General features: G+C 39.7%; 1 protein-coding gene across 2 annotated transcripts in view; it reads left to right on the forward strand.

Annotated features, from left to right (window-relative positions):
- MAN1A2 (mannosidase alpha class 1A member 2) overlaps nucleotides 1-23,619 on the forward strand; it is a 126,127-nt gene extending 102,508 nt beyond the window's left edge. For both annotated transcript variants that reach the window (XM_028502763.2, XM_036015249.1), the window contains exons 11-13: nucleotides 1,460-1,632; nucleotides 5,095-5,210; nucleotides 17,824-23,619. In XM_028502763.2, the coding sequence (XP_028358564.1) occupies nucleotides 1,460-1,632; nucleotides 5,095-5,210; nucleotides 17,824-17,956 (422 nt within the window). In that variant the 3' untranslated portion in view covers nucleotides 17,957-23,619. The remainder of the gene's footprint in view (nucleotides 1-1,459; nucleotides 1,633-5,094; nucleotides 5,211-17,823) is intronic.
- The last annotated feature ends 264 nt before the right edge of the window (nucleotides 23,620-23,883 follow it).

Genomic DNA, 23,883 nt, shown 5'->3' on the forward strand with positions numbered 1-23,883 from the left:
CGGTACTTTTTGTACACACATAAAGTTTTGCATAAAATTTCCGAGGCTTTTTGGATGCAAATCTGTTTCCCTCTTCCAAAGCCTACGGTAGAGTTTGTGGCCCTCTGGTTAAAAACCCCTGCTTGAGTTCTGCTTTAGCTCTCCAAGACTTGTGGAACACAAACTGGTTATTAACTCTTGTGGATCACATGTTTTGCTTTTAATCAAACTGTCTACCATCTTCACAATGTTTTTATTTTACATTTGGTGGGGTTGGGGGGTGGTAAGAAAGGCCTTGTTTTCACCTCCTTTAATTGTGATTATTTGGAGCTTATGGTGTCACCCCTATAATGCTGAAATTTGGCCACAGCAACACATGCCATGCCAACAACTTGGTTGTGATCTTGTTTATGACCCACCAGCATTATAGTTCTTCTAGTACCTTTTCTTTTCTAAGAAAATATAAAAATGTATAACATTGTCATGAAAGAGATGAGAAACCTTGACACTATTTGCCATCAGTGCAGCCTAGTAAAGAGAAAGAAAGATGGCTGCTGGGAGTGGTGATGGTGGGCACCTTCAGCCTCCCGATGAAAGATGGCTTTATCGCCCAGGTTTAGGTGCTGGGTGTGATTAGAAAGAACGTCTTAAAAAGCTCTTCCTGTAGCCCTATATTCCAGCCTGAATGGAAATCATATCATTTAAGGAATACTATGCAATGTGGAAACATACGCGTATGGCTATGTTTTATTCAAACTGGAGAGAAGTTTTCTAACAAAATGTTGATAATTTGTTGGTTATTCCTAACTTCAGGAATAAATGGGCAAATTACTGGTGAAGTTTCTTAACGATTGGCAATTTCAACTCTACATTACTGCATATTTAGAGTTTATTTTTAAAACTGATTTGAGTTTTAAAATATTTTTTATATACTATATAACATGCTTTTTAAAAAAGGTATATACTCTACAACTAAATCTAATTCAAGGTCTAAGCTCTGAGCTCTAAAATGTTATCACAGGGAAAAAAAAGACCTGAGCTCCAAAATGTTTTCCTGTGTGTATGTTGTGTTAAAAGGATTTAAAATTGTCTTGACTTTTTAAAAAAATAATTCTGCACAGGACAGTTATGTGTCTCATTTTATTTTGGGCCAAAACAGAATATGTAACGTGCTTCTGTCTTACCTTTGCATTTGTTTCCAGAAGACTAAGACTCTTGCCGGTACAGTTAGGTTTAGCAGGATGTTGATGTACATTATTTATGAGAGAGATTTTATGTCAGAATAATAGGTATACTTATGTCTATCATAAGAAAGCCAAATGTGGATTTTTAAAAATCACTGATTTTGCAAAACAGCAACAGTAAAAATAAAAAACAAAAATAACTTACATCATCCCCATTCCTTCAGGGGAGAGGAAAGCTCTGACATACAAACCCAAGTGGCTGATTGTGCTCATTTATTTCTTTTGTCATGTTACAGCTTTAAAGCTAGGTCCCGAATCCTTCAAGTTTGACGGTGCAGTAGAGGCGGTGGCAGTCCGGCAGGCTGAGAAGTATTACATCCTCCGTCCCGAAGTCATCGAAACCTATTGGTACCTGTGGCGATTCACCCATGATCCGAGATACAGGCAGTGGGGCTGGGAAGCAGCTCTGGTAAATAAACCAGTGTTTCACTTCCTGGGCGAAAGTGCAGCATCAAGTCCTTTTGCAGAGTCATGTCTCCTCCTCCGTGTTACCTTGTCATGTTCAGTAACTGCGGGGCTATCTCCGTTTATCGGATGGAAGACTCTTACTCCATTTAAGTTTCTTAAGCAGCAAAAGTAAACCTTAGACTCCAGTTTAGTTCTGTTAGAAGTATTTTCCCACTCTTATTGAGTAACTATAAAGAGTCATTTAAAAGGCAGTTTTTTTCCCTGTCATTATAGACATTCTATGCTTTCCTGTTAATGCTCCAACTCAAAAAAAATTGTAAAATTGCCCAGATTCACAGCCTGGTTAGGTTACCTGTTCATTTCAGCCTATGTTCCAAGTAATTTCTTAGTGGATCACCACACCATGAGAAGGATCAGTGAATTGTTTTACACACACACACACACATACACACATGTGTGTGATATATGTATTATCATATAATATATATAAATATGAATATATATCTTATATAAATAGAAATATATATATATGAAATGAGGAATTTTTAATGGTTAGTAAGTAAAGAAAACAAGTGGTTTACTCTTACCATACTTGGCTTTGAGAGAATGAATGGTTCTCAGTACCCGGGGAGAAAGAAAATCATTAATTTTTTTGTGAAAGTATAGCTTATTCCTGAGAGTGAGGGAGTGTTTTATTCACTGAGATAGACTAATTATGAGAAATAGTAATAATAATGATGAATATTCATATTTAAATTATTTAACTTAAGCCTAGAGTATGGACAGAATGAGGCAATTCTAGGTGAGATAAGTGGTGTCAGTAAGTTGCTCAGACAGGAACAGACAAGGTGTGTTCTAGGTCAGAATGTAGGCCAGTTTATATAAAAAGGAGGTTTCACAGCGGCAACCAGAGAGAGGAGTTTCAAGTCATTGTGTTGATGGCCTCATGTGCCAGATGAAGGGATGCATACCTTACTCAGTGATTGAGGAATAGCACACACACAGACACACACTTCTCTCAGTAGGTGTTTCTCACGGGTATGGAAAGACCTTGACCTGTCTAAAAAGCCCATCAGATTTTTCTCCTCACCGCCTCCTCCTACCCACCAAACCTCTCCAACTTTAAGAATCTGCTATAGAGCTACTAAAGATTTCTGAAAGGGGGAGGAATTACTAAAGGCTTTTTAGTGGGGGTGGGTAACAAAACAAAAGGATGTGCTTGTAATCTGCAAATGGGTGGGGTTTGGAGACCCCTGCATTAACCTGGACATACTGTAATAAAGACTTGAACTAAGGTGAGGACACTTACACGTCATTTGTCATTCAGACCCGGATAGTCCTTATGGAGTTGAACAGTAGTAAGAAAATGGTAATGGGAGGTGGTTACATGAACAGGAGCTGAGGCAGCATTTGCACATGCTGCTTTTCCACCTGGTTCCAGAATCTGCAGCATAGCTGTGAGGGAAACTGTGTACTGCCGATGGGGAGATAGCCCAGCTGTTGCCACAGTGGCTCGGGAGCAGGACACACACACTCATGGTAGCAGTGGCTCACTGATGCTATGTTCAAACCATATTTTCTCTAGGGGCAGTAGATGGGTAAGGTAATCCTGCAGTGAATCTACCTGACTGTCCCCTAATATTTAATGATTCTTTTTTAAAGGAATAAGGGAGATAGATCTGAATTAGGGGTGAGGGGTAGTGGCAGAAACTTCCTCTCATTGAGAATAATACTAGGATAATTTCTCCTGTTCCTAAGGTCCTTTTTTCCTGTGCCCTTTCTTAATGTATGGCCCAACTCATCTGTCCAAATCTGAATTAACAGGAGTTCAAATTTTGCTTTTAATACCTCATATGGACACACACGAACTCTCATGTGTAAACAAAGGACTGAAATAGTGATGCTTTAAATTCAAGTTTCAAAAGTACATGTGATGAGAAAGGGGGTAGAGGCGGAGACAAAGGAGGAGGAATTCATATCTTAAATAGAATTTGCTTGCTTGCCCAACCACTGGCCTCCCCAGTTGGGTGCAAAGAAAGAAAAGGGAAGATGGGCTGAGACAGGATAGTGGTATCTCAGGTATTCTGTAGCTTTAGCTATTCCATCTACATACTTGAACTTCCAAACACCTGAGTATATTATGCATGAAAATCAGCCTTCAAGAAGTGACTGTAAGTGGCTTAAAGATGAGTCATGCCTCCCTGCTCATATCTTAGTATTCTTCAATTGCTCTGATAGTTCTGTGTGGGTAAAGACACATATTCATTGCACAAAACATGGTATTTAAAAACTGTATATTTAAAATATGTTTAAAATATTTAGATAGAGGAAAGTACCAAACCCTTTGGTAAGAAGACTTGAAAACCCAGTTGTAATCAAAATGGAATGATAATAAAAACAAACAGTTTGATTAAGAAAACACTTTCATTGTTAATTAATGTTTCATTAGAAAGGAGGAGGACCAGAAGAGTAAGAATAGTAGTGAGAACAGTGACCACACTTTCACTGCGCAGTATCTCGGGGTCAGGCAGAGAAAGGAGTCCACCTGTGCTTTCAACTTTTCATAACAGGCCTAATTATGGCTGGAATGTATTGTATCTGCACAAGCAGGATTTTTGGTTGCTTTGAATTAAAAACAAGGTTTGAATAGATTCCATTTGATTCAGTATGTTTTATTTAGACATGTTCAAAGATACAAAAAAGAGGTATAAATTAAGAATTTTTACTTCCAGTCAGTAGTTAATAAAGTGGAGCAAATTACTTGGCCTCAGTTTTCCCATTGAAAGTAAAGCTAACACAACCTCATAGGGTTGTTGGAAATTTAAAAGACAGTGCATTAAAGCTCTTAGAAGAGCCTTCAGCACATCAGCACTTCATAATTGTCAGCCCTTAATATTGTAATGATTGCAGTAGGTTTGTGGGTGGGCACTTCCTGCCAGTTGGTGCCACCTATGATGCCTAACTCATAGAATTACGATAATACAATCTCTGTCATAGTGTATGTTTGCAGCAAATAATATCTCATTGCTGTTACTATGCAGAGCTCCTGAGTAATGCTTTCTTTTAGCATGTTTGGATTATTGTTTATCCCCGGAAGTCATAAAATTGTATTTAAAAATTTTAATTTAAATTGACCTCCCCCGAATTGTCAGAATTAATGAGACTTTATTGTGCCATACAGGTCTTGAATTCAGTGTGAATAGCCTAAATTTGACTCCTAAGTTAGAAAAATGTAAGGTGTCTTAAAAAGATGAAAGAGTTTTGAGGAGGGAGAAATTCCACAGGAAATAGAATACTTTAGTCAATTTTTCCTGAGGGAACTATTTCCACTTGATAATAAATTTTACTCTTAAACTGTCAAATTCTCATAGAGAGCTCTTTGAACTTTTGACTGTTGTCCCTTAACTTGACCATAAAACTTGAAATTTGTGGAATTGATTCTGTGGTCTGATCTCGCTCACAGGCTATTGAGAAGTATTGCCGCGTCAGCGGCGGGTTTTCCGGGGTGAAGGATGTCTACTCCTCCACGCCTGCGTATGACGACGTGCAGCAGAGCTTCTTCCTGGCTGAGACGCTAAAGTAAGTAGAAGCCTTTTAAAAATGTGGTGCTGTAGGCTGGCTTTGCTGTGTGCTCCCTACGTGATGAATTACTACTAATGTGTTACACTGGGTTGTATTACAAATATCTTTTTATTTATTTGGGTCTTAGATTTTTAGCTGCATCTCAAGAAGAATGACTTAGACTAGGAGGTAGGTACTTTGTCACAAAAGAGTTTAATACCTTTATTTTGTCCTTAGTTCTTTAGTCTGCATTAGAAGCATCTGGAAGACTTTTTAAAACACAGATAACTGGGCCATCCCTGCAGTTTCTGATTCAGTAGCTCTCGGGTGGAACTTAGGAATTTGCATTTCTGACAAGCTCCAGGGCTCTGCGGATGATGCTGGTCTGGGAACGGCATATGAACTCCCTGCTCTAGCTAATGAAGTCTGTTAGGAGTAATCATGGTGTTTTGTTGGTACCAGAGGATATATGACCATAGCCACCCATCCTTTCAGTGGAGCTTCCCGTGAGGATACACATAAAGGGAATGATGGGAAAGAAAAAAGACAACTGAGTTATTGGGCTTATACTCACCCCTCTGGCACAGCTCCCTGTGTACAGGCAGGAGGACGGCGGAGGCCTTGATTGTGTCCACTTCCTAAAGACTGCAAAGTAAATATCTCTAGATATTTTCTCTTAAGCTTCATATTTCTATTTCCTGGCTCTCTGTACCTGAACGCCTCATAAACTGTCAGTTTGTTCAGAAAAATGTTTATTTTCTAGTCATTGTTCAGGTTACTTGAGGATAGATCAGTAGACAAAAAGTACAAACATTTCTACTTTCCTGAAGTTTACATGCTAGTATACTTATAGCTTACATTTTGGTATATAACATTGAAATTGTCTCAAACTAAGTTTCTTTTCCTAATGGTCATTTTAATTCAGTTTTTCTTTTATTATCCCTAGTACCCTGATTTTCCCATCTTTTCAGTTTGTGCATTATAATTTTCCTTTTCTCCTTCTAATATATCACTGTCTTTATGATTCTTGTTACGTTTCTCTCCATACCTGCAATTGGTCCTAAGCCGTACTCTCATCTGCTGAGATGGTTTAGAACGCCTGCTCGGTAGTCCGCCCCCGACCTCCGGCAGGCGTTCCTGCTGTGATGCATCCTGCGTGGTCGGGCTGCGGCCGTGCGATGGTTGAAAGAGCCTGGACTGGCAGATACCGCCACAGGAGCTTTAGTCGTGCACCTGCTACCGCCTAGCCAAATGAACACGTCAGAATAAAATTCCTTGGCTTTCAGTTATCACATCTGTAAACTGTAGAATTTGACCCAAATTATTTAAGAGCTGTTTTATTTTTTAAGACCAGAAAAATTGTAAGAATAAATGAGTATGTCTATATCTTTCACCTAGACTTACCTATTGTTAATTTTTGCCACCCCTGTATATTTATATGTATACACACACATACAGTTTTACTATTTATTTGTTGAAAATATTTTTGCTCTGTAATTTGAGTTACAAGATTTCTGATACTTATATAAGCATTTTCTTTCTTATTTTTATTTATTTTTTTATATTTTATTTATTTTTAGAGAGGGAAGGGAGGGAGAAAGAAAGAGAAACATCAATGTGCGGTTGCTGGGGGCCATGGCCTGCAACCCAGGCATGTACCCTGACTGGGAATCGAACCTGCGACACTTTGGTTCGCAGCCCGTGCTCAATCCACTGAGCTATGCCAGCCAGGGCCAGGATTTTCAAAAAAAGGGCATAATTCTATGTAATCACAGTACAGTTATCACACTTGGGAAACTTAACATTCATTATAGTACTATTGTTTAATTGTTTAATATGTAGTCCATTTTCAAGTTTCTCAATTGTCCTAGTAGTGTACTTTAAAACTACTTTTTTAACCCCCAGAGGATCTTTGGTGCATTTGGTTGCCATGTCTCTGTTGTGTTCTTTAAAAACCCAGAACAAAGTTTCGTGCTTGTATGACATTAACATAGTCCTTAGGCCACTTGCGTTGAAGGGTGTCCCTCAGTCATGTATTTGTGTCTCCTTCTGATTAGATGGAGTTTAAAGATTTTTGACACAAATACTATCTAAATGATGGATTCTCACTGCACTCTTTGAAGAGGCACATGATAACAGTTTAGCACCTAGTCAGTGATTTTAACTTTGGTCATAAAGTTAGATTTGATTATAACGTCATGCAAAGAATCTTTTTTTATAATTAATAAGTGATCTGTGGAGTGAGAACTCCGAGACTGTGACTGTCCTTCTTCCAGCAGTCTCTCAGTGTTAGTAGCATCCCGCCTGGATCAGATGCTGCTATAGTTGCGGGAAAGTGCTCATTCTGAGGCCCCTTTTAGTCTTAAAAAGAAATTACTGTGATTTTCCAAATTTATATACCATTTTCTTCATAACACTTTCCTCCTGCTCAAAAGCTACAATGATTCATTCCTTTCTAGCTTCATTTCTCATTTCTCGTACTTATAGATTCTATCCTTAAACCAAGCTAATCTGTATTCAGATATTCATGTATATAAACATACATGAAATTTATTCCTCTGCATGTCATTGTTTGTTTTGTATTTTATTGGTTCTGGCAGGAATACCCTTACCTTTTCTGTCAATTAATGCCCTTCTCATTTTAAATTTAGTTCAGATCTCACCTTGTGCAGATTGGCTTTCATAATTCATTTTTAAATGCCTCATCAGTGCAGAACTGGAGCACTTTAGCACATGGGATAGGGCTGCAAACATGGGGCATTGCCAGCTTTCCCCTTCCAGCATGTACATGGAATGGCCCCGGTTGACCTCGGTGATTTTCCCTGCCGAGTTCAGGAAGGATCCTTCTTGACACAGTGCTCTTAAATAGCCAGTTATATGTATGTATATAAAACACTTTCAGAAAAACATATATGTGAGTACATTTGGATTAATAAAAGTAGCCAAGGTCAAGCAAGAGGAGTCATGCAGATAACTGTAATGGACCTAGACTAAGGAAACTGGAACAGCTGAGTGCTGCGTTCACCTCTGCGCCGCCTGGCAGCTCAAGCAAAAAGGGGGCATCCTGCTCGGTGTCAGTTTTATCTTTTTGAGTTGAGAGAACATGTTACTTTGACATATGAAACAAAAATTTTCCCTACTGCTAATTATAAGATGACTTAATTTGCTAGTTCATTATTTTAAAAAAATACTGAACTATTAGGTGAACCATATGAAATTGCTTTTTTGAAAGTCAAAACCAGCTGAATACTGACAATTTTGTATGGTTCAACCTAATACATAATGATAAATATCTTCAAACATTGATGTTATAGAAGATACAAAAACAATCCTAATGTACTTACTCTTTATAAAAACTGATGACATAATATTAAAATGCAATTGAATCAAGACATTCTGTGATGACTAATGTAGTTGTGGGCTTATATTTTTCTTTATTATTCAGATAGAGCTTAAAACTCTGCAGAGGAATGAAGATTAGGCTGACTCTACAGAATTTTCTCAAAAATCAATGAATTCAAATAGGCTTTTGTCAGAAGCTGAGTAACTGTTAATTGAAGCTGTATATTCTATCAGGTAGTTGAAATGCATTGTGAATTCGTTAAAGAGTAACAGTCCACATGTTTTAGCTACCCGAGAAAGACGAAGGGACACTATGCAGGGTGCTTTCTTCTTGCTTTAGCTTACCACTAATTACATGATGAAAATGATATGTGGGTATGGCAAAGTGATTTCATAGTGTGGAACAGAAAAAATGAAAAGTAAGTTTCTCTGTACCCCACATCCAGCCTCATTTCCCAAAGACAACTGTTATGAAACAGTTCTTGATATATCTTTTGAGAAATTTCTGGGAATGTGCCAACATATAAAAACATATATTTATAAGGTATATATCCTTTATTTTCCCCCCATAGATATGTTTTTGTATACCTACTGTTCTGAAACTTGAATTTTTCATCTTACTCCAGAAGACATTTCCATATGGACACATAAGTCCACGGAGGAGTAGCGAACCATAATGTGTTGACTCGGTGGTGCCTAGTCGTTAGGTATCTGAGCTGGTCTAGACCTTTGCCGTTATGAGAGTGTTGCAATGAATGCCCTTGCACATGTGCCTCACTTCCTGTGTGAATACAAATATTAGTTTGATTCCTAGAAGTAAAATGGCTGGGTCAAATGGCATATGCATTTGAATTATGATAACTTTAATTCAACAGAATAAGTCTAGAGAGCCTAACTCTTCTCAGAATTTCTCATAGATAGAAAGCTCTTGAAGTTCAGGGGGAAAATATGTTTCATAAAGTTACCGTATTTTCCTGTGTATAACATGCTCCTGTGTATAATGTGCACCCATGTTTTACTGCTATCTGTGTATAATGTACATCCTTATTTTTCCCTCAAAAATTTGGGCAAAAAAGTATACACTATACATGGCAAAATATGGTAACCACTTAGAAATGTTGGAATTGAGGGTATTCTGAGAAGTAAAGAAATATTTAGATAGTACTTGATAGCTAAAAGGAGGTTTGAATGAGCAAGCTTTTTAAAAGGTCCATCTTTAATTATGTTGAATTTTAAGTGATTAAGAATAAACTCAGACAAGAGAATAAGACACTTAAAAATTTTTTATATAAGTTAAGAATACTGTAAGTCAAACAATCAGAGGTTCTTTGGAAGTTAACGGGGATAAGAATTTCAGCATTTGCTCACCTTTTTAAACTATTATTTTCTGGATCCTTAATTCCACTTCTTTGTTCATTATATAGATTTGAGCTCTTTTTTTAACCTACTAAGTAAATGGTAATTAAAACTCAGAGGTGATATGTAATATATGAGATAATTCATCAAATACTTAAGTGCCTCATATGTGCCATTGCTGCTTCAGGGATACATCCTGATATCAAGGAACTTACAAATCATGTTCACACCCTAACTTGTAACTGCTGTATTCTTTGTGTACCTGCCTGTGAAAATATGCCCTATCTATGTGTGTGTGTATCATCTGTACTCCCCATTTTTCTTTCCCCTTGTCCTGCTTTATTTTTCTTTATATCACTCTAACTACCCGACATATATATATATGTTTGTCATTCTCTGTCAGTAGAATGTAAGCTTCAAAACTATAGGGACTTTTCCTTTTAACTATTCTCATGTCCCTGGCACCCAGCACACAGTACAAGAGGGACTCAATAAATACGTGTTGAATTTGTTGGATACCTCTTTAGTCTGTTAAGAAAAAAGTTGGCTCTTTGTATCTGTACTCTGATCACTCTTAAGTAGTAGGTTTTTTGGGTTTTGTTTTTGGCTAGAAATAAATGATAAAGATTTATATAAGGAAACACAGAAACATGGCTAGGTGAAAACCCAGAAATGTTCTGAAGAAGAAAAGTTAAGAGTTCTTATAACAACAACTGAGTTCTTGAAAGCAGTTCGTCCCGCATTCTTAGCCCTAGGACTGGTTCAGGATGGTTATCAGTAAGACGTCAGGTGGTCTGGATAGGTGAACATTCTTTTCTCCGTCCTTCAGAGGGTAATCAGACGGTTACCCGGAGGTTTGATGTATATCTAGGCATTGCTGCAGAACTGGAAAGTTCAAAAGTTTAAGTTCCTAGGCTTGTTAAAGCAAGAATAGAACAGTTTCCTCATACTTCAACCTACTTGATTTTAGTAATTTAACAGGTTGACTATAGTGACTCCAATGTATATATTCACTCGATGCCTCTCATTATGTAAGTTTAAGGTGTACAATGTGCTGATACAGGATATATTTATATATTGCTGTGGTTACCTCTGGAGTGTTAGCTAACGTCACTTAATTACAATTTCTTTTTTGTTGTGAGAACATTTAAGATCTGCTCTTAGCAACTTTCACGAATACAATACACATTGTTAACCGTAATCACAATGTTGTGCCTTAGATCTCCTGAACGTAACTCCTAACTGGAAGTTGGTACCTCTGACCAGCATCTTTCTAAACCCCTTACCCCACGCCCCAGCTCATGGAAATCACCATTCTATTCTGTTTAAATGTAAGTCAGGCTTTTTTAGATTCCACGTATGGGTGGTATGCAGTGTTTGTCTGTCTGTCTGCTTTATTTCACTTAATGCCCGTAAGGCCCAACCATGTTTTCCCAAATGGCAAGATTTCTTTCTTTTTTTTATGGCTGACTAATAACTCATTGTGTGTGTGTGTGTGTGTGTGTGTGTGTGTGTGTGTGTATCACATTTTCTTTATCCATTCACCTGTTGATGGACGCTTAGGTTGTTTCCATACCTTGGCTATTGTGAATGATGCTGCCAAAAACACAGGGGTGCAGCTATCTGATATCCTGTTTTCATTTCATTTGGATATAAACCCATGAGTGGAATTGCTGGATCATATGGAATTCTATTTAAAAATTTTTAAAATTTTTTATTTATTTATTTTTAGAGAGAGGGGAAGGGAGGGAGAAGGAGAGGGAGAGAAGCACCAATGTGTGGTTGCCTCTTGCGTACCCCCTTACCGGGGACCTGGCCTGCAACCCAGGCATGTGCCCTGACTGAGAATCCAACCAGTGACTCTTTGGTTAGCAGGCTGGTGCTCAGTCCACTGAGCCACACCAGCCAGGGCTATTTTTAATTTTTTGAGGAACTTTCATACTGTTTTTTATAGCAGCTGTTTCAATTTATATTCCTACCAACAGTGCACAAGGGTTCCCATTTCTCCCCATCTTCTGTAATACTTACCTCTTAGCGTTTTGATAATGGCCATTCTGATAGGTGTGAGGTGACATCTCATTGTGGTTTTGATTTGCACTTCCCTGAAGGTTAGTGATGTTGAGCATCTTTGCATGTACCTGTTGCCATCTGTATGTCTTCTTTGGAAACTTGTTTATTCAGTTCTCTGATCATTTTTTAAAATGAATTGTTTTTGTTATCGAGTTTTATGAGTTCTTCATATATTTTGGATATTAACCTCTTACCAGATATATGACTTGCAAATATTTTCTTCTATAGGTTGCCTTTTTGTTTTTCTTATTATTTCTTTGACTGTACTCAAGCTTTTAGTTTGATGTAGTCTCATTTATTTTTGCCTCGTTGCTTGTGTTTTTAATGTTAAATCCAAAATATTGTTGTCAAGACACATGTTAAGGAACTTTTCTGCTATGTCCTCTTCTATAAGTTTTACGGTTCTAGGTTTTTAAGTAGCAGCTTTTAATTTCCCTTTTTTAAAAATTTCTTAATTGGATTTTAAGGCATTCCGCGATCCTCTTATATAAAATTTTAAATTGCTCTCTTGTTCCTTATCATTCCTTTTTACTTTACCTTTTTGCCTATACCAATCTCCTAACATGCCACATAATTTCCTCAGGTGCTCCCCAGCTAGAATGTAAACTCCATGAGGGCAGTGATTTGTGTATGTTTTAATGGCCATTGTTTCCCCAGCGTGTATGGTGAGGCCACATATTCATGTATCTATGTTAAATATTTGTTAAATAAAAGAGTGAATCATTTGATTCCAAGAGAGACAGCTGAAAAACAGTGGTTTTATAAGATTTTTGCCAAAAATGGGAAAGGAGAAAAGAATAATAGACCTACTTCATTTCCTGGTTGGGGCTCAGGGTTTGAACTGAGAATTCAGTTAGTGTTGGGAGATAACTCATAATGAATGGGTCAAAGAATTTATAAAGCAAGCAAAAAAGGCACCAGGCAAGATGGGGCAAGTTAGGGTGTGAGGGCGGTGGATCTGTTTTCAGTAGAGTCAAAGGTTCAGGTGCCCGTGTAAAGGGTAAAAGCAGAGACGGTGCACACTATTGTTGGAAGTTACATAGAGTTGGTAAACCTAGCGCAGTGGTTCTCAAAACTGGAGCCTGCACCAGAATCACCTGGACAGCTTCTGAAAACAGATTGCTGGGCTCCATCACCAAAGGTTTTGATCGGTAGGTCTGGACTGGGGTCTGAGAATTTGTATTTGAAACAAGTTCCCAGGAGGATCACCCTTTGAGAACCACTGATACTGGTGACTTAATATTAAGCAATTAGAGATGAAGGAATTACTCACACTCCATGACAAAGAATAGCTAGTACACCATGAGGTCAGGTGAGGAAATCATTGTTCAGCTATTTTATGTGGTCCAGTCTCCTCAGATGGCGTACTGAGGGCCAGAACCATGGTCTCCATGTTTTAAAATCCTTCTTAGTACCTGTCACAGGTCACAGTGCCATCCAAATAGCAGACTGTAGGGATCGCAGACGCACACAGTGAATTTCACTTGCACAACTTATATAAGTATTTTTTCCAATTTCAGAACTAGGTACTTAGAAATATTTTCACCAGGTTTTTCCTACAGTAGAGACTGCTACAACACAAATTATTCTTATGTAGCAATAACAAATAATGTTATTCTTCCCCATCCTTTACCATTAGTCTTCATTTTTCAGCTTTAGAAGTCAACTTTATTGAATTATTGTAAATGTACAGCTTATTGTGTTTTGGCAAATATATAAGCCTGGGTAACTACCACCTAATTAATGTTTCCATCTTAGTCTTGCAGTGAATTCCAGCCCACCCACAAACACATAGTTTCCTATAACTATAGGTTGCCTCTTCTAGAGTTTCATGTAATTGGAATCATGCAGTATGCTGAAGTAATTGAATTTCTATATGCATATACAAAAATAAAAATGGATCATAGATCTAAATTGAAAACCTAAAAAAGAAACCCCACGACAACTTTTAGTAGAAAACATAGAAGAAAATTGGGGGACCTTATGGTGGGAAAAGGTTTTTTCAGACATTGCACCAAAGGCATAATCTATAAAAGAATGAATTAATCAATTGGTCTAAAATGTAAAACCACCTGCTCTTTGAAAGATGTTTGTAAAAGAATGAAAGAAAATGAAATGAAGTGATGAAAAGTGGCTAGAATACATACAGACAATAAGATAACATGCAGCCCCAGTTAACACCAGGGAAAAGAGTTGAGTGTCGTACTCAAGATTGTAAGGATGACAGATGAGCTCAGTGCCGTCAGCACGAATCGGAACCGCGGTGAGCTACCACGCCACACCCGTCAGACCGGCGGAGTGGGCCCACGCCTGAGAGATGCCTGCTTTTACTTTCTCACTTTGGGCTTTTTGTGAAGATGTGAGGCATGAGCATCTTGTAATTTTGAGGAAAAGGTCAAGAGTTGTACAAAGATCCTGATTACCAGAGGAAAAAAAATTTTTTTTTTAAAGATTTTGTGTACTAACTGATATCCTTTTTTTAAAAAGATTTTTTATTTATTTATTTTTAGAGAGGGAAGGGAGAGGGGGAGGGGGGAGAGAGAGAGGGAGGGAGGGAGGGAGGGAGAGACATTAATGTGCGGTTGCTGGGGGTTATGGCCTGCAACCCAGGCATGTACCCTGGCTGGGAATTGAACCTGCGACACTTTGGTTTGCAGCCTGCGCTCAATCCACTGAGCTAAGCCAGCCAGGGCCGGAAAAATATTTTTAAATTTTTTTGTTTTTTAATTTTTTTGACAGGGAGAGTGGGGTGCTCTCTTCCTTGATGTTTATATTTCAAAGACAGAGCACCCTGGCCTTTAAGGAAAACATTGCTGGATTGTAAAACTGACAAGAGGTTGATTTGGCTTTTGAAAAGATTTACATACGTATCAAAGGGATAATTACAAGTGTTCTCAAGGCACCAGGAAAATTTTAGTATTGTTTTCACTAACTTTGCAAAACTGGGAGCTCTGACCATGTTTTACTGCTGACTTAACCAGCCTTTGTCACCATCTCCCTCTGGGCTGCTGTGTGAGATACCCACCCGCGTGTGTAGTTCAGGTGTCCTGTCTCCCATAAGCAGAACCACCCTAACTTATTTGACCCCTAAAGGCAGAGGAGAGTGAATTCCACATTACATCCAGGAGAAAGCCTAACCCATCACAGCACGCCAGAAGTGTCTGCCGCCTTCAGTTGTTTTTGAGGACTGCACGTGTGTCTCCTATTTGAATCCGTGGCATGCCCACGCTGCTTCCCATGGTTTTCTTCCCACCGCTGCAGCGGGTTTAGGGTTTGACAGCAGATGTGGAGGAAGGCACAGAGAGGACAGCCTTTTGGAGAGATTAACAATTGTATGTTTTAATGCATCATCTTTTAGAATATCATTTTCACTGATTATCTTTAATTTAACTTGATTTCCAACCAGTCAGTTCCAAATAATATCTTAAATAAGATATTATTTAAACGGTAGAAGGATAAATAAATGGAAGTTTTAAATAAATTATTTTTCAAACAATCTTTTTTTTTTAATGAGGCCTTGTAGTCCTTATGTAGGGCTTTGTGTTGTTGTAACATCATCTGTCTACCCATAATACACCTGCCATTGCCTTTGGTCATTGAGAAAAAGAATAAACGAGTCATCAAGGCCCGTTGGACAAACGAGCGAAAAGGACTAAGTAAGAATACATTCACCTGGTTATATACATCCACTTCTGTTAGCCTTAACCTTTTCTCTGGAGACACGTTCATGTTTCTCCTCAGATCTGGTGGCTTCTTTCTGAAAAGTTCCCTATTCAGTTATCGGGCTGATGATTTCCGGCTCCACCAAGTCCTCTGAGTGTGTTGTCTTTACGTAAGAGGAAGAGAAAAGAGATGTATGTGAACAGCATTTAAAAATAGCTCTAGAAGGTACCCAAGACATCCAGCGAAACTGAAGTACTTAATAGCACCTTTTATATACCTACAGGCTTCAGTTAGTGTCATTTGTAATGTATTATCTCTAACCTTGAAATGTAGTTTAAAAAAAACCTTTATTAGAAGTAAAAAACTATCTAGCAGTCTCATAACTAATTTAGATAGTAGACTTTTCTCAACTTTCACAGCAAAGATCATGCTTCTCTAATTGTTCTATTTTTAGACTCCAGGTTTAAATTTAAATTGGTAATAGTATACCATGTCCTTGACATCCTCTTGTGAATTTATTATCCAAAGTAAAAAGAGCTGTGTAGCCATATTACTTTAATTTTAAACATTGACTTTGTAATACATTTTGAAGTGTGTACTATATATTGTTTAAGCTTTGGGGCAGCCCCTGTTCTCCAGCTTTACTTGATGCTGCCAGAAGGGGTCAGTCTTGCTCCAGACCCCTGTAACCAAGCAGCAGTGCTTCAGGTCCAGGGGCACGGAGAGGTAGGGGTGGAAGTTGTATTGTGTTCCTGGGGCTGCTGAGAGAGATTAACTCGTGCTTGGTGGCTCCACAGAAGTTACTCTCTCACAGTCCCGGAGGCCAGAGGTCTGAAATCAGTTTCCTCTAAAGGTGTCCCTTGGCTTGTGGCAGCATAAATTCAGTCTTTGCCTCTGTGTTCACCTGGCTGTCTTCCCTTTGGGTGTCTGGGTCCAAACCTCCCCTCCTTTCTCTTATAAAGACACAAATGCTTGGATTCAGGGCCCACCCCAAGTCCAAAATGATTTCACTTCAAGATCCTGGAGACCCTGTTTCCAAATAAGATCACATTTGGGGGCTCTAGGTGGAAATGAAGGTGAGGGCGCACTAGTCAACCCTCTACAGTAGTATTTAATTAAGATCCCTTAAAAAATATCATTTTCACATTTGTTATCTTACTGATTTTCTTTAACACCTATGTTTACATGAAGTACTTCCATAGCATCTCCCATGGAAAGGGGTCATTCTTGAGGAAAGTATTGTATTTTCTCTCTTCAGTCTTTCACACACTCTTCTTCCAAGAAGTGATGGGCTGTTAGCCCACAGTTAACCGAGAGAGAGGAAGAGACGTGGACTTGCACAGAGCACAACTTTCCTGGGCATGTTTGTGCCCTGAACACCAAGGGCTGGTGCTTCTGGTCTCCGTGTAGTAAGCAGACCTATCCAGGTCTGACTTTTCAGTTCTAACGTCTCTGCCTGCAACCAGGTGCATAAATCAGTCAAGTGGGGTCCCAGGTCAGGGGTCAAGGAGAGAGACCGGGAGCCCTGCCGCCCTCCCTTCCAGCGGTATCGCAGCTGATACGCAGTCTCCGCGTGCCGCAGTGCTGAGTGTGTGTACTGTGTCATCCCGATCTATGGCAGTGGTCAGAAAAGACAGTAAAGTACTTGTGTTTAAAAAAAATAAATTTTAGCTAAAACACTGTAACGGAATTCTTCAGTGAAGCCTAGACTTTGCAGCACCTGTGAAACCACTAATGTGTTAGGAGTGTGCAGAAGTTCCTGCTGTGTCCAAATAATGTGCTTTACTGCTTTCCTCCAGTGTTTATTTACACATACCAGTTAATTAATTTCTAGTTATACTACGTAAGTTTCCAAAACATATGACTGATATGCTACCTTTAAAAGAATGTCTGAAAAATTATGAAGGTGTTTGTCTTAACGCCACTTTACAGCTTGTTCTGTGTGCGTCAGAGCGGGGTGTGGAGCGTGTCCCCACTCTCTCCTCTCGGGGATCTCGAGCAGCTCGCTGGGCTCGCTTCCACGCCGCTCTGGAGCGCGCTGTTGCTGTGTTTCAGACCGTTGGAGCGCCTGGGGCCCTGCTGTGTGTTTTCCGTCAGAGCTGCTCCGAGCGGTGGTCGGTGTCCTCTGCCACTCTGACGGGGTCCCTGGATCTCCTTGTTGAATTCTAACCGAGCTCCTTTTTCTTCCTTTTCTTTTCAGGTATTTGTATCTGCTGTTCTCCGGTGATGACCTTTTACCTTTAGACCACTGGGTGTTCAATACGGAGGCTCACCCTCTGCCCGTGTTGCGTTTAGCCAACACCACACTTTCAGGAAACCCGGCTGTTCGATGAAAGCAGCTTCAGAAAGACCATTCTCACCTGTGTGTTGTTTACATGGACCGCTTAGAAGTTAATCCGAGAGGGGACTTCGGAAAACCTGAACCTCTTACGTCAGCCTGGCAGGTTGAAACACGACTCATTCCCCACGGACTTGTCAACTTGTAGATATCTCAACTTTGAAATGATTCCATTTTGTACCCGACCAAAACACGTTCCGGTGGTTCCGGGGTGCGCAGGACGGAGACCTCGCGCTTTGATTCTCACGGAGGTGGCCGTGTGAGAAACGGCTCTGGTTAGGCCGGGACCGTGTCCGAGTCCCGGGGTCTGAGGCCGGACTCCCTGAGAGCAAGCCCAGAGTGTGGGCGTCACAGCAGGAGTTAGAGGTGGCCTTTGTCACCAGTTTGTATGTCTCCCCCCAAAGGGGAGCACTTTCAAATCAAACATGTACACATTGTTTAGCCCTTTTTCTCCATTTTCAATAATGGAGTGAACTAAAATAAACAAGGACAAAAGGACGATGTCACTGCATCAGCAGCAAGAAGACTCGGAAAAGAAACAGAAGTACCTACCCCTGCCTGAAGTTTCAAGTTCCCATTGGATGACCAGACTGGCAACCATTTCAAATCCCAATCTATTCCATTGCAATTTCTTAGTTAAATCTAGTTTTCTCTGGGGGCATGATCTGACCAAGAATGTTCTTCAAGTCTGTCTCCATATGGAGCCATCGAAACTAGTCGTCACAGCCACTGCGTACGAGCCTGGGTTCGGGGTTCTGTGCATGGCGTTCAGTCTCGTGTTGGCAGCATGACAAAAAGTGGGGAAATGCGCAGTTTTTGCCTTGAAACCTGTTCTAAGAGAAAGTGTTGGTTTTGTTGGTAGGAGATTCTTTTTCCAAACCAGCAAATCTACCAAGTAAATTTTAACCATTTTAACCTCATTGTAACCTAGTAGAATCCCTCAACTTACAACTTTATTTACATGGCTTGACAGAATCTGCTGGCAGCTCTGAGTTTGCCGTGGAAAGCCCCACAATGCACACATCTCACTGAGTCAAAAGCAAGACACGTAGAGTGGAACTTCCTTCAGTAGCCTCATCTGAAATGGGGACATGGGTCCTTGATTATCTCATCAGATGAGTGAGCTTTTCAAAAATATTTTTATGTAAAAATAAATTTAACTTTTATTTTCTCCAAGAATATTTATAGAAATCCAAAGAGTTCATCAAAATAGCTGCAAAATAATTTTTAGTGATAAAAGTGTGGTGCAATTAATCATATTACACTGAATTTGGGGTATAATAGCTAAAGGATTTCCTCACACCATCAATAGGTTTTGCAGTGATATTTCTTTTTAAATAAATTAATGTTTCTTTATATTTGGGGGAAGAATTTGAATTTTATCAAGAATTATATTGTAAGATAAATATCTAATGCTTATAAATTTTCTGTCCCTTAAATTTATGTCACAGTACAAGACACTTCTTTATATTTAATACCAACAGCTTCCATTGACAATAAAAGTTGGGAACAGTATAATTAGTCCAGTATTTACTCTGAATCTGAAGATTTCCTGAAACAATGTCTGCGAGAAACCCACCTTAGCATTCTGCAGGCATATTTCCTTATTTTGATTGCTTTTCGTTTTAACCTTTCATGGACATGTAGATTACATTGGAAAAAGATTTATAAATTAACTAAATATTTTCTAAGGGTGATCATCTTACCTCACGAATAGTCAAAAAATCTTCACAGTCAGCAAATGGTCAGTAACGAGAACCACCCACGACTTTTTAGTATATGTAAGACACCAAGGGTGTAGAGCCCGTTGCATCACTTCAGTCTTAAAGAGCGCTCAGTTTACCACATATTGTGAAATCGTAATATCTTTAAACTACTTGAAAATTGAAATTTTAAATGAGAAGGGTAGGTGACTAACTTCAGAAGAGAAGGGGGAAAAAAGTACTTGATTCTCAAAAAAAAAAAAAAAGTGAAAACCGTGAGTTGGCAAGGGCCCAGACAGCTGTGTAGGCGGCCATGAACCCACCCTGACTTCGTTTAGAAGAATTCAGAGCAAAGGGCCCTTCTGGGTTCCCCAGGAACTTCTCAAGGAATAAGACAGAACCCTCACTCCCAAGTGCTCTGTCGTATTTCTCCAGTGGCTGGAGCTTGGCAGAAGGCACACACGGGTACAAGCCTGGCCAGTGCTAGAGCAAGCACACAACCTGAGAGGGACAGTGGGAGGCTCATCCTCAGCACCCCCTCCCTTCCTTGTGAGGACGAGAAGACCAGAGCCTCGAATAATGCTTCCATTTTTTCCCTTCTGAATACCAAAGGCAATTAAATTAAAGTCAGCTACAAATGACTTTCCAGGGTCATGTTTTATTTTTGTTACGGATTTTTAAAATTGTTTCCTTCAAGATCAATCCTTATGCCATATTCTGCTTAGTTTCCAAGAGTGTTCTTTACTTTGTCCTGTTCTTGACAGTCCTTTGCATTTCGTAGATCTATTACTCAGGCTAAATAACTTGTTACATGCATAAAGCCTTCCGCAAAGGGCCTAGAAATGCTCCTTTCCAGGTGTCTCTTCAGAGTAGACGCCGTACTTTGTGCCTTTGGCACAAATATGCAAAATAGGTCAGTCGGTACATAAAAAAAAAAAATAGAGATGGTTGAATACCCCTCTAACTTCTACATTTAGTTCTTTTACAATTTTAGAATCACCTTTTTGTTCAAACCAGTATGAAGTTGTTAAGACCAAGAGAATGTGGCCCTAACCAAAAAGCAGCCTGGGTGCAGAAAAAGGAGTCCCCTGTCAAAGGGTGCTTCCTTTCCGGCGGGTGTGAGCTGTGGCTTGTCTCTCCCACGCCAGCTTGTCCCTGTCCTGGAGCACATGTTTCTGTGTAACTGAGGGTGGGAGGAATGTATCCCTCTTGTGGAATATGGACCCTGCTTTTCTACGGTGTCACCTGGGGCTTCGCTGGGTAGGTTTTAACTGTGCCGTTTGACCTTTTGATCATCTCATCTCCACTCTCCATTGCCGGAGTCTCTGTCAGAACTACAGGTGTGTTGATAAGAGACTGTGCATGCCGTTCTCATTATGCAATTTCTCCTGAAGCCTGGATTTCTCAGAATGAATGTGGGAGTGAGTGAGCAGCACGCAGCACCCGCCTTGCGCCAGGCTGCGCGCTGGGCACTGCCGGGCGTCAGGACATTGGTGATCCCACTGGCATTTTCTGTATGAGAGTAGTTCATACCATTTTAAATGGTTCCCAGTATCAGTCATGCTTCAAAACTCTTAATTTTATAGGTCCTTGCATTAAAGAGTAAAAGAAATTATTTATAATATATTTTAAACAGTGTGTTACTGCATAATCCCAACAGCTATAATTGTAGTTAATAACTAAACTTTCAGAAAATGTCAAAGAAATACTTGATTTCTGATGCAACTTGGGCTAAAATACTTGGAAATAAATGCAAACATTCTTATTTTGCTATATTTAATTACATAATTAAAAATAATGTTTTCTAGAAATGCTGGTTATTTTATATTCAAAGCTTTTTGTCACATAATTCTTGGGTAAAACTCTCAGTTGTATACTGGTTTTGCTCTGTGTCCTGATAGTGGTTCCATGATGTTAATATAAAGAAAAATATACTAAAATATTTCTAAGTTCCAGATAGTAGTTCTCAGTAGTAGTACTTTGAATAGTTATTTTTCTTTACGTTTTCTCACCCTTAAACTGGCTAGCTCATGTCTTATCCGTTCTCTACCTAGATGTATACATAAATACAGTTTTACACGGAAAGGTTTTCACACCATGGGGTTTTTCACTGACAAAGGCTGGTTGGTTAACTGGTTTCGGCTGCACAGCTTCTGAGCAGAATATTCGAGTAACCAAATATGGTCTTGAGATATTTTAATGGACTTATTCTGGTTCAAGAACATTGGTGATGATGATTTTCTGTTACTGTAGCTCATTCAGACCTCGGTGGAGGTGTTCTTCTTGCTCTTTCGTGGCTCAGCAAGCTTTTCTCTGAAGGTCCAGAAAAATGTCTTAAGCTTTGTGAGCCGCCCTATCCCTACGACTTGACTACTCCGCGCTGCCACTGGGACTTGAGAGCAGGTGCAGGCAGTGTGTAAACGAAGTGTTCCAGTGAAGCTTCATTTACAAAAACATGGAGGGCTGGGTTTCACCCATGGGTCACAGCTGTTCACCTTGATCCCAAAGTTTAATTTGTGTGTAAGACTCTCATCTTTGATCTACACCTTTTCTCTGTGTTTGAGTTATGCAATTCATTTAAAGCAAAACGACATGTGTATGTATGAGTGTGTGTATTTGTGTAACCTGAAGCTGTACATTTTGTTGTCTTGAAAATAGATATACTCCTGGAGCCTGTCCAGCTTTCAATATGATGTACCTATCGTGTGAAAGAGGCATATTTTTTGTTCTTGGGGTGTACCGTCAGCCAATATCCTTGCCTTGTCATTCAGTGCCACAATGCCAGAGTCCCCACATAAAAGGAAGTGTTTGTGTGGTGTCAGAATCCTACTTCTGTCGAAGTTCCGCCTGCTTGTTGACCTTTGGACCAGGACTCTGGGTTGCTGGGGCTGCAGAATTCCTCCACTCCAGTGCTCTTAGAACCCTCTGTTAGGAATACGATGGAGTTTCCGAACCTTTGTGCTGCAGAAACCAACCTCTTGAAAAGTTTCAAGCAACAGAAAATGGGTTATGTGCCATTTGACAGCCGCTGTGAACTTCCGTAGGCTGCAGAGGGCACTGCCCCTGTTACCTCCAGAACTGCCTACAGCTGAGGAGTGCAGAGAAAGACCCATCCCCAAGGACAGTCCCCCCTCCTCTTCCCTTGCATAACTGGCCTGAAACCCTTCACAAGTCACTAGCATTGTTTCACAGTGTCAATATGCATCATATTGGAATTAAAATCTCACTCCATCTCAACCTTACACTTCCACTGTTTAACAAGTAATCCATTTTAAACTTTGTTCGAGCTCAGCAGAATTCATGAAATGACTCAACCCCGTATTACTAGTATTGCAATGCACCAGTCACCCTTAGAGATAATGTTTTGCTAAAAAGTTCATCAAATGTTTCACGAGTTTTGGAAATTCTAGAGGAGGGGAAGCTTGTATTCCAAGTGACAGGGAGTGCACATCGTGGGCTGCCTTTCTAAGTCCAGCATACGCTGCAGACCACTGCAGCTCAGTGTGAAAGTGAGCGTGCGTGCAAGCACACAGACCCACATGCACTTACCATGTAGAGGATTTAAACAATTGCAGAAGTCTTACAGCTATTCAAATATTACAGAATTCACTGCAGAATGCATACCAGAAACTCCATGGAGATCAGCTTAGCTCTCTTGGGGAAGATTATTTTTTAGGAAACTTAAAAATTAGATTTTGTTGGATTAATTAAATAACTTATCCCCAGTTTTAATGATTGGATTTGGAAGTTGAAATGCCATTGCTCAATCAGACTGGTCTCAAATTCACCAATACAGTTTCCTTAAACCGGAAGTGGGGTAAGTGTAACCTCCTGAATCGGTACCCACTGGCCGCTCCTGAACTGGTTTCCAGTCATGTCCTCCATATGTAATTTTTATAAAGCAAAGGTAATATTGTATATTAAAGGTCAAATAAAGATGTTCTTTAAGTGAAAAGTCTTTGCGTACCCTTCATCTGTGCCCGCCGATGGCAACACAGTCCAGGCTTCCTGTTGCAGAACAGGTCTGCCTGTCACAGCACCTGACCGTCTTCAGTCCCCCCATTCAGGGAGTGCTTCCTCTGGTTCAGCGAATGGGCACGTTCCTCAATGTTACAGCAGGATGAAGAGTGGGCTTACGGGTAATTTTTATTTCGTCTGATGTAAAGAAAATGAGTGTTACTGTCCCTGTTATCTCTAAGGCCCAGCCTACTCCAGCCTC

The sequence above is a fragment of the Phyllostomus discolor genome, chromosome 14, assembly GCF_004126475.2.
Source record: "Phyllostomus discolor isolate MPI-MPIP mPhyDis1 chromosome 14, mPhyDis1.pri.v3, whole genome shotgun sequence".
Lineage (NCBI taxonomy): Eukaryota > Metazoa > Chordata > Mammalia > Chiroptera > Phyllostomidae > Phyllostomus > Phyllostomus discolor.